Below are 12,235 nucleotides of genomic sequence, written 5' to 3' on the forward strand. Positions count from 1 at the left end.
TTTGAAAGCTCCAACTGAATATGGTCTCATGACTGGTTAAAGAGATTTCCCCAAGACATAGGAAAAGAATCTGCTAGTGCTGCTATTAGCAAGAGTGATCTCCAGATACTGAACTTTATATGCCAAACAGTTCTAGGGACTAGACTAAGTATTGTTAACGGTTCCTGCTTTCTATCACAGAAAAAAAAAATTCTTCCTTTGTCAGAAACATTGTTCATGGAATGAGAGGTTAAAAGACGAAGGGAAGTAATAGTTACAAGGCTAACTAAAACAAACCAAGTAAACTTTCTCGATCACCATACTTCCAGTGAGAAAAGCTTTGTTAGCCATTCTTCCCTTTAGGGAATTTTTAAAAGAAAAAGTTTTTTCAATTTCTGTCCAAAGTTGACAGGAAATCATTTTTAAATGAAAAAAAAAAAAATATATAAATCATCAATTGATGAATGGCTTGGGACGAATGAAGACTGATCATTATTTTTTTAAAGTTCCAGTGGTGACCATTCTATATTTTTTTTTAAATTTTATTTGGTCTTTTGGAGTAGAGGCCTCGACTTCACAAGAGATCCAGCCAAGGAATGTGACCTCTAGAACTTCTGGAAAGAGAAAGAAAAACATTGAATTATTTTTAGATTAACATCAGATCTTTATTTAAATATCAAGTTTAATTTTTATTGGTTTTGTTTAATAGTGTAGTATGCACACTAGAGTCATTTACTGCTGAATTCTTAATTTTATGCTTATAAATTATTGTCGGGTGAGGGGGGGGGCAGTCTGTGATACAAGAAAAAATTCCTTGGATACATATGGGTAAAAAAGGTGGAGACATTAAGCATTTATCTGGAAATAAAGATTTGAGCCTGAAAAGGCTAGGGATCCAAAGCATAAATATTTTATGTTTAACAATGTTGCTGCATGCAAAAAGAACATGTATCCTAGCCAATAGTTAATGTCAGAAAAGATAATGGAACAGTTTAGCATTTGTTCACGGCTAGAAGATATAAAATAAAATAAAAAAAATAAATAAAAAAAATTAAAAAAAAAAAAAAAAAAAATTAAGAGTTCAGATTACCATGACAGGTCAGAAGTATAATCAGAAATAACATGGTGTAAGTCACGAATGGATAACATCACAACTGAAGAGCACAAGTTTCGATTATCACAAGATAAAGACTAACGTCTAAAGCACATTTAAGGCAATACAACGTAATTTCTTGCTTGTATGCTTTTTACAAGCATTTTAAAATATTGAACATTTTTTCTTTCAATAATTTTCTATTACCTGATGCGTATACAGGGTGTTAGCATGGAATCCAAGTTTTAGGGTTAAAATCCCATTGTTACAAAGGACATTAGGAAAAGATAGGTTTGGTCTTTTTTTCTCTAATCTGCCATTGAAATGAATGCAGATTGATGTCAAATCAATTTCGATTTAAAATGTTATTTTCAAGTTCGACTTTTTTAATGCATGCATGTACATAAGTATTTTTAAATTTACTTGTTTTCTTTGTTTCCTATTTATCATTCATTTTAGTTTAAATTTAATCATTTTGTTTTAGTTCCAGGTCTTAAGGTGCATAACTATTATATACAAAATTATATTGGCCGATTAATCAGAAAAACGAGAATTGAGGTATTGGAAAATTGGAAAAATTCATGCCTATTTTCCCCCATGCAAAAAAAAAAAAAAAAAAAAAAAAAATCGTTTAAAATCAAATCTTCCAGTGCTGGTAGCAATAAAATATTACTCGATTTTTAAGCTACTAAAATCTATAGATTGCCCCCCCCCCTCTTAATAAGCATGTTACATGTTAGCGAAGATATATGCAGTTAATATGCGTTTTTATGGCAATTAAAATATAAAAGTTAAATATTTAAATTTATAAAGAATCAGAATCTAATTGTATCAGAATTGTGAAAAATAGAGTAATCGTCCCATTACTGATACAAGGGTTTTCTTCATTTTTAAATATGAAGATGTACATAACAGATGAATGGAAATAAAACCACAATTAAAAAAGGAGTGGAGGCTCCCTCAAGTCAGGAAATTGTAACATAAAAAACGAATGTACAGATATTTTAAAGATTTTTAATCCCGTAATAGGATTTGGAAGCCAGGAAAAACGAATCTTAGACAATTAGTTTCATTATGCAGAAAATGCAGGTTGCTGAAGAAATGAACACAAGATTTTGCATATTTGCGCAAGTTATTTCTGCATCTCAGTGGTAATGTGCCATTATATGCTGTATTTTCGGCCATCATGGACCATGTTTGGCACTTCATTCAAAAAGATGGTGACAAGAAATGCAAGTCAAACTAAAGTTTGACGCCGATTTGCATAACCATTTGTTTATTTTTGTTCCTTATCACTTTCCAAAAATGAAGTCCATTTTCATCTAATGAAAACAATTCCTGTTCATTTGCGATGATAGAGAACTGGTGCCAAAATTTAAATTGAAGAGATCCAAAAGGACAGTTGCGTGAACATGCTCATCGACCAACAATATTCCTGATCTTGCGCACTTTTACATGGGAGTCACTTATCAAAGCCGGAAAGCCACTCAAGGATAAGGTTAATGAATGTACAGTAGTTACTAAGACAACAGCGTATTAATAGTGGTGGAAATATGGTAGAAATTGATTTAGGGGTGGGGCAGCTCAACAAGAACTTGTTTACATTGAACATCAAGATGACCATATTGTAGTCAGCTGGAAAGCAGGCAAACCTGTTAGAATAAATTGCTTTGACTTTCCGGAAATAAAGGATCGTGGTTATTACCTTGGCCAGAATTAAGGATTCCGCCATATTGATTTCTCAAAAACACGTGTATACTTTTAAGTTGATAAAACCTTTACGAAAGGCATTATCGTTTACTCTTATCTCTACTTATTTCAATTTTATCTAAGAAAATAAAAAAAAAAAAAAAAAGATTTAATGTAGAACCAGTAGCTCCGAATTTGGAAAAAGATTTATAAGCACTGGAAATTGACGTTCGAGTATTTACACACTTTAAACAACGGGGAAATAAATAATGCACAAAATCTCTTCGCCTTGATTAATTCAGTCTCAGCGACAATATTTGAAATAAGCAATTCTACAGATTACAATGGCACTATAGAAACACTAGACGCCGTTTCCATAAAACCGGTAAATGTTATATTTAACCGACATCAACTTCTGACAAATAAACAGAAACCGGCACAAACTATCGATTTCATGCAACAACTGGAAGTACTTGCCAAATCTTGCGATTTTCAAGCAGTAAGCGCCGAGGAGAACAAAAAATATATTCATGATGCTTTCATTAGCGGCATCTTGTCTAGTCATCAGTGCCTACTCGAAAAACCATTCTCAACTCTACAAGAGACCTTTTACAATGGCTAGGTCTCTAGAACAAACGGAGAAGCATACGATAAGCTTCGATAACTACCCGAACGTAGCCGCTACCATAATTAAACCAGAAGACCCTCCCTTAGCCGCTATAAAGGAAAATACCCTACCAAAACGAGTTGCTTCTTCTGTGGGAAGACACGACATTCATGGGCGATATGTCCTGCACATAACGCCGAGTGTAGGAAATGCAAGAAAAATGGCCATTGGGCGAAGGTCTGTAAGTCTTCCTTCTCCACTGCTGCTGTTTTATGATCCGGCCTCCCCTCACTAATCTCTCATTACTAGGAATGGGTGCCAAAGACATTACATACACGAAATGCAAAATAAATGAGCAAGTAGTGAACACTATGGTGGACTCTGGCAGAGTGGGGACGTTTATCAGCAAAAATACAGCAAGAAAGCTGAAATGTTTTATTTCCAAACAGAAAACCATAGCATTGGCAGACCCTAATCATGCCAAAATCGGCAAAACTATTTTTGACATCTCCCCAAACAGTAAAAACCACCACGCCATGACAGTGGAAGTGATATGATTATCGGAAAAGACCTAAAACAATATAAAATTGTGACCCTGAAATTTGATGGTCCCGGGGAAGAACTTATCAGAGCAATGGGTAAGAGGGATAGTTTTCCATGTATCAATTTCTCCCCTTTTCTCATCTTTCTACACGGACGACCCCTATTGCCAAATCTCGTCACTCATTCAATGACAACATTTATTAAAGAGGAAACTACCAGAATGTTGAGGGAAGGCATAATAGAACCCTCTATATCTCCTTGGCGAGCCCAAGTTTTAGTGTCCTCTAACAAAAAAAAAAATAAAATAAAAAAAAAAAATAAAAAAAAAATAAAAAATAAAATAAAAAGGGGGGGGGGGTTTCAACTACAGCAACACCATAGATTTACAGAACTGAATGCCTATCCCATGCCTAACATTAATAAACTGGTTGATGACAGCTCAATACGTTTTCACAACACTCAACCTGAAGTCTGCTTACCATCAAATCCCAAGGAGTCACACCGATCGGAAATACACGGCATTTGACAATAGCTCCATAGGCAGGTAGTTCTAGGAAAGAAACTGTCCAGGAAATTTGCATTTAGATTTAGGCACAGATAGAGTGTGTGGGACTTGATGGTTGTAGCTAAAGTGTTTTTGTGAAAACTTGGCAAACAGGAATCATAAATTGAAGCTCAGATGAACACGATAGAGCAGAGACGCTTGCAACATCTGACAGGGGAAAGAGCACCACCTACTAGGTTGCGAAGGTGATTTTGAACTGAAGGCAGGATAGTGTGCTCGGAGTAGCTCCCACCCAGATATGGCAACATTCTCAGACTGACAAGCACAAGTTCATATACAGAAATAAAAACTATACAATGTAACACTGCCTATGACTCACACCTAATCCAAAGACTTCACTCTCAAGTTATACACATCAGAAAATTCTTTACCATAAAAAACTTAATGTTAGTAATTAGTCACTAAAACGTGACTATTGTAAAATATGAAAGTTATATTTGGTTCTTTAAATATTTTTATCAATCTTTAAAAATAAAAATGCTTAATACATCATTTCTCATTTTCACTCTTCAAATTGCAGCATTATTTTCAGAGATGCAATCTATAACTATTAACCCTTCACCAAGTTGTACTTTCAAAAAGAAAGTTACTCTTATGGCTTGTCAGCCCAACTTGTCTTCAAAGTATAGGTCTATGCATGGTTCAACACGTGAAGGAGTTTTGTTTGTGCATTAGTTGCATGCTAACTTCTGTTATGTGTGGGTCTCAGGATTAATTTATTGCATAAAAATTCTGGCAGGAAAAGGTTAAAGCCAGGAACTGTGCTAAGTGATATTCTTAAGAATGATATCAAGTCAGTTCCTATTGAGAGGATTTGTCAAGGCCACCTCTATACTATAAATCTCGCCCGTGTTTAAATATAGGTTTGTATGTCTCAAAAACTTTCGACAGGCAATGGATTTTAACGAGGTTGGTATAATTTTAAAGCTCGATTCTTCGGACGACAAATCAAAAAATTGGCCCAAAACATCAATTCCTTCACCCTCAACTGGGCCCTTTTCTACAGTGGGGTGGGTGGGGGGAGGGTCACTTTTTTTGCCAATATGGAGTTATCGCCTCTTCAATTGTCTAGCCTTAATTCAAACCTATATCACTTTCGGTTTGGCAATGGTCGCAACAGCTAGTGTGTCACATTAGCACTCCCCCCTTCACGATATGGATTTGAGCCTACCTACTACCACTTTTTGCTCAAACATCCGGGCACCCAGGCTAGTCTATAATATAAATCTCACCCGTGTTTAAATGTATGCAGGTCTGCCTAAAACTTTCGACAGACATGTCAGAAAGTGACAAAACTGATATTGTTTTAAACCTCAAACTTTAGTTGACAAATACCGAAAAATTATCTTGTTTCTATGCTAGCATAAGACCATGTGCCCCTCACAACTGCTCACCTATTACCTATGTGCCATGGTTTTATTTTCTATTCTGGTAGTTCCACTTTGGCGAGTGCATCATACACACCTGAATTACAACCGATCTATACAAAGGCAAATTATAGTATTCTTAAGTGCTCACATCCTCAGCAATCGCCACAGTGGAACTACTAGAATAGAAAATGATAAAACCATGGCACAGGTATTAGGTCAGCAGTTGTGGAGGGACACATGGTCTTATGCTAGCATAGAAACTATACAAACAAGATAACAATGGCGTTTTAGAAATATTGGCTCATTTTTAATGAAAATGTGAGCATGACAAGACTAGGCATTTTTCTAGTGAGTAGTTGCAATTTTTTAAGTACTTATTTCGTAAGATTTTGAATTAAAAAAAAAAAAAGTTCTAATTTTTTTTGAGTAATGAAGGTGGTGCAAAATGATACCAATCATGTGAAAATCCGTCACCTGTCAGAAGTTTTGAGACATACAAACATACATTTAAACAGACAGGTGAAATTTATATTATGAGAATTTGTCAAGGCCACCTTCTATAAGTGGTTAAAAAAATTATATGAATTGCCACAATTATAAGATGGATAATCAGTGAAATGCATAAACGAAAAGGTTCTAGTAGGTATGAAGAGAGGCGACTGCATATACTATTAATACAAATGGTACACGAGGAAGCAGCAGGGAGGGGGGGGGGGCTGATAGTCATCCAGAGGTTAAAAGATAAGATCACTGACCTTCCATTTGCCATGTATGATCCGTACAGTTGTTGGATTTTCAGGGGATTCTCGCCATGGCAGCGGCAAAACACTCTGTAAATGTAACTGACCTTCACTAAGACAGAGAAGGATTTGTATAAATTTTTCAAATTTTTTTATGGTCTCCTGATCTCCTGGAAAGAAAGAAAAGTTAAACTCAATAGAATTTAAAGTTATAGATTCCATTTCAGACTGAAGTTGTTTAAAAGCAAATTAACTCAAACCTCCAGCAACCAAATCAAATATTAAAGAACCGTTTCCGAAAACAGTAAAATTGCTGATTTTTTTTAAATGTTCTATTCAGAACTGATAAGTTGTTTAATCAAGGTAAATTGTGCTGCAAATAATTCAAATACAAGAAGGACATTAAAAGGGGACTTTGAATTTTAGACAAAGTTTGATAATTTCTTAGACTAGCATGTCACTCCAATCATAAAATATGCTTCAATCCATGCAGATTTCACAATTCTCTTGTATTCAATATAATTATTTCTAAATTTAAGGACTTGGGTGCCCTCAGCTAGAATAGAAACCTTAAACATTTAACTTTCAAGCAGTATCTGAGCTAATGACATCAAAAATGATAACTTATATGAAGTTAGCTAATTAGTACATTTGCGCAGTGCTTAGATAAAATATTGACCCCCCCCCCTTAGCAGCTATATCTTTCCATCTAAAACCAGATGGTGTTCCAGATCCAACCCCCTAGAGTTTCAAGTTTGTAGATCAAAAATTGACAGTTCGGGGTGGGGGGCACTTATGATTGATCATTCCAATTGATAAAGATTGGAATAAGATCTCACTGCTGTGAGAGGGAGGGATAGCATTACGATACTAATTAACCAATGATAGCCACAGCTGGTGTTATGTAGACGTGTTTGGAATTTGAAGATCTTTAAAGATCATAGAAAAAAAAAAAAAAAAAAAAGCTATGATTTGTGAAAATCTCACATGTTTGAAATGCATGAAGACAAAATTGAAAATTACTGTTGGAATCTAAAACTTCAGGGAAGGCCACTTGAAGTAACGGACAGAAATAAAAATTTTATAAAAATTCCTTTTTATTCTAGTCTGTTCATATCAAGTGGCTGACATGTTTGTACTTTCTGCACATGCTCACCGAAAATTATTTACACTATCTTGGTATTGATACCAACATCAGTAGATCACTCAGCTGGGACGCAAAATGTTTTGGTTCTAGCTTAGTGATATCTTTAAGCTTTGCCATCATAGCTTGTATTAAATGCAAACATCTGCATGATTTTAATTAGGCACCGCCAAAAATGGCCGCAAAATCAAGTTGTTTTTTAAAACTAAATTACATTTATTAAAATCCATTATTTCTGAGTAACTTTTTTTTTTCCAGAAAGATAAAACCCTGAATTTTATCATATAGAAAACAGAATAAAACTTTTTCTATTTTTAATTCAATTTTAAATGTTAAATTTTCCCAAAAAGTTAATTGATATTTTTTGTCTTGCACAAAAAACGTACTAAAAAAATTAAAAAAAAAGGGTTTTTGAAATTATTTATTCATTTGTCTAACTAAGATTTAGGATGATTTTCTAAGAGAATATGCAAAAATATAATATAAGTACCTGAATTTCAAATAATTCCACTTATTCATATAGGTAACCAGATATTTCGCGTCGCCGTAGAGTTCAGATCGACTCTGTTTTCGTTTTCTTTTGATGAGACGAAAACTATGGAAGACCAAACAGGCCAAAAAAACTTATTTTTCAGTGACGAAAATTTCAATGTATTATTAAGCTGAGGCTGGCCAGTACCAGATGGGTGACCATTTGTATGAGTTTGGTTTTTAATGTGTATGTGTGTGGGGGCCAGGCTCCCCAAAATGGGGGGAGGGGGCAATTTAAAGCAGAATAAAAAAAAATTATTTCAGCGCGTTTGGTCCACCGTAGTCGAAAGGCGGCAAACGTTTTCAAACGAGATCGAAAAAAATAATGCTATTTTTAACACAAAGGGCACAATATTTATCGAATTTTTTTTTTTGTATCGATTATTCAAAGTATGCTCTGTTTAATAATGGTCATGCATTATTCGGCTCGCTAAAAAAAATTGTTAATTTATTTATCAAAAATTTTAAAATGGCTTTTTTCGTATAAATATTAAAAAAAAATTTTTTTTGTTTTGCTTAACTTAAATTAATTATTTTACTTAACATATTCACCGAATTTCACACGTCAAAACTCAAAAGCGGGATAATTAAACACAATCGAAGTTCTGATATTCAGCCGTCAAAATAAGGTATGCAAACAATTTTTTTTTTTTTTTTAATCTATAATTCTGTCCCTTACAACAACAATGTTTTGTTCAGTTTCAGATGATTATTTTAAACATATTTGTTCCCACTTCAAAACAAGGGGGGGTTTTGTAAGCAAAAAAAAAATATATATATAAATATCGTTTATGAAAAATAAGTACACTGTTATAAAGTTCATTCTTCTCCTAATAATCGCTGAAAATTTCGTATTGATCGGATAATTACCTGATTTTTGGTAGATTTTTAAAAAGACCGTCCGTCAAAAAGTACTGACCTGCCCCCCCAGTTTTGGCGGTGCCTAATTTTAATTATTGAAATGTGAAACTAGAATTCTTACAAATTGAATCCTTCATGACAATTATGAAAGCCATCATGCCTAACAATTTGAGACACTTTAGGCATTTCATGTTAAAGACTAGGATCAACAGGTTACAACATACAGGTCCTTAATTAAATGAACATTTAAAGATAAACATTCCTCAAAGATTCAAAACTTTCTATATTAGCATAGGAGAATTAAATAACCAACCACAACTATATTTGCTGCCCGGGATGTTTGCATACTACCAAGTGTGCAAAACAAATTTGTACAATCTGACAAGTTTCACTGTTCAGAACAGACAGCACACAAATCAGTTGTGCTTTAACCAGCATAGGAGTGCTCAGATAATCTCCATTGCAAATGAAATAAAATTGAAGGAGCTTCTGGCAACTAAAACCTTAAAATAACATTAGATTAAAAAAAAAAAAAAAAAAAAAAAAAAAAAAAAAAAAAGTTGAAAACCTGTTTTAGAGAGTCACTGAGATACTAACCTACTTTCACAAATAAGGAAGCATTATTGAAAGTTTCACCTTATCTTCAGCTATACTTCTCACTAGCTAATAGGGTAAACCTTTCATTGATTTTAATACAACAGCTTGGAAAGGAGAGAAGTTGCAGTTTAAACTGCAGTCACTCTTGTAACTTTAGGAATAAAAAACAAAAAGGCAGCAATTCAGGTTCTTGGTTTGGTCATTTCACAGCATATCAACCATATGACCAGATTCGGCATTTAATATTCAGAAACTGGATATCCAATGCCGAATCTGGTCATTTGGTGAATGATTTAAGTTCTTTAATCTATATAAATATATATAAAGATAGATGTTTCACAGTAAACTTGAACTACTGGTCACAAAACTGGAATTAACAGGAGATTCCAATTATACACCAAGGATGGTTCATAACGAATAAAATCTTTATGTTGATTAATAACGCATACAGACATCGGCAGGTTGATATGTGAAATGTTCATAACCTGTTTATACTTTCTGTGCATGCTTACATAAAACTAATTTTTTCAAGGGTGTTAATATTTTGATTGGCACCAGCGATACCAACATTGGTAGAGAACATGACTGGGACAAGGTTTTGGTTTCAATTCTAGCTGATGGCACTTAATATTTATTTAACTTTTGCAATTATATCTTGTATTAATAGATGCAAATATCTGCACGATTTTAAATATATTTAAAAATATTTTATGGCAAGCAAAATACAGAGTGCTATTGTAGTAATAGATTCTTGTATCATTTTTAAAGGACTAAAAGAGATTAAACAAGAGAATTAGGGATACTGGCAAGACAAAATGCACCTACTGCTCCTACCTCGGGGGGGGGGGATATGGAAAAGAAGCCATTATGAATTAATGGCTAGTTTAATCAAGATAATTATGTACACAGAATATTCACATATCTAAATACAACCTGGTAATATGAAGTACTTCAGCTAGTACTCAAATAAAATTCATGGCATTTGGATTGGTTTTGTAGAGGACATTGGAGGTTTTTGATTTTGCAGAACACCAGTTTTGTATAAAAAAAAAAGGAAAAATCCTATGTGCATTTTTGTTTAGGAAGCCAGCAACTTCAATCTGATCTAATAACATGGGTCTTGGGTAGTGGATGCAGGAATTCATTAATTTTACAGTATCCCAGAAGCAGAATCTTTGAGCACATGCAAATAGAGTTTATGTAAAATCCTTGCCTCTATTTTATTAGTTTGAATTAGATCCAAACCAAATACAAGTTCAGATATTGTAAAATGGTACAGGGGACTATGGTTAAGCAACAGAAAATAGAAATGCAGATATTAGTCATTGTGTGATCATGATTTCCATTGTAATGTAGTGCTGGTTTAAACAGACCAGGGTGATTACCATTACAAAATGGACAATAAAGTTTTATGCAAATTGTCAATTTAACAAGCTCAACAACATCTGTTTGTTAATGCGCAAGTTTATTCCAGAAAAAAAAAAAAAAAAAAACTCACTTGTACATAATTGAAAAATCCGTAGATACTTTTCACGCGGTTGCTTGAGACATGCGCTGGCAAATTCTAATGCTTCATGGTAACTCCCTTCATAGTTCTGTACAATTGCTAATTGATCTAAATATGGTGGTTCAGGGTCTCTGACAAAAGCAGGTACTGAAATTAAAGGCAAAGAAATTTGTTACAATTAGTTGCTTAGACACAAAGGGAAACAATTATGTACACAAGTTAGAATTACATCCAAGTAAAAAAAAATACAGGTAACAGTGTCAAACAAGTACCAATCCACACTTCCAAATTATGATTCTTTGTGAACCATGGTACAGACGTACAACTTCCAGCCTCTTGCATAAAGTTATATTTTTATCTTTCTGAATAGGTATACCTAGAAAATGCAAACATCACGATACCATCCGGTTATGACATTTTAATTTTAATACTGGAATCTTTCAATAGTTATTTATTCTGTTTTGTAGCCATTATTCTCCATTTCATTTTCATCAGCCTCCGATTCATTACACTACGCTTCCAAGAAAATTAGTATCAATATGGTGAGGTATTTTATGTTATCACTATTATGAAGTTGAGTGGGTTGGTTGGTTGGTTTTGTTTTATGGCATATCAACCCTTTCCGGGTTATTTAATGCCGAATCCAAAGATTTGGAAGAAAAATTTTTTTAATAGAATATATTTGTTGTTTTCACGTGTATTTCTATTTAACCCATAGTTGGGACCCTAACAGGTACTACCACTCCGGGTCAGAGTGGACCTGGGAGCAATGATAATTAAAGGGTGGCTCCACACTCCCCAAAGCCCACAAGCTGGGGCCTCACCACTGGATATAGTTTAAGGTCATATCCAGGACCCCCATTGAGGGACTTACCCTCTGCAGGAGGGGCAGTCGGCGTATTCTAATGCCCCACCAACAGGGCCGAAGTTGAGTGGGAGATCATTTCAATTTATGAAGCTTTCTCAAAACAAATTAGCAGAAACCAAGTACATTATGGAATTAGAGACA

The 12,235-nt window shown here is 34.2% G+C and overlaps 1 protein-coding gene across 7 annotated transcripts in view; it reads right to left on the bottom strand.

Annotated features, from left to right (window-relative positions):
* Positions 1-207: 207 nt before the first annotated feature.
* Positions 208-12,235, bottom strand: part of LOC145303469 (uncharacterized) — a 41,594-nt gene continuing 29,566 nt past the window's right edge. For all 7 annotated transcript variants that reach the window (XM_080144812.1, XM_080144813.1, XM_080144816.1 and 4 more), the window contains exons 4-6: positions 11,218-11,373; positions 6,602-6,756; positions 208-593 (exon numbers count right to left, since the gene is read on the bottom strand). In XM_080144812.1, the coding sequence (XP_080000938.1) occupies positions 585-593; positions 6,602-6,756; positions 11,218-11,373 (320 nt within the window). In that variant the 3' untranslated portion in view covers positions 208-584. The remainder of the gene's footprint in view (positions 594-6,601; positions 6,757-11,217; positions 11,374-12,235) is intronic.

Source organism: Euprymna scolopes, chromosome 19 (genome assembly GCF_053919585.1).
Source record: "Euprymna scolopes isolate OS-2025 chromosome 19, ASM5391958v1, whole genome shotgun sequence".
In the NCBI taxonomy this organism is placed as follows: Eukaryota; Metazoa; Mollusca; class Cephalopoda; order Sepiida; family Sepiolidae; genus Euprymna; species Euprymna scolopes.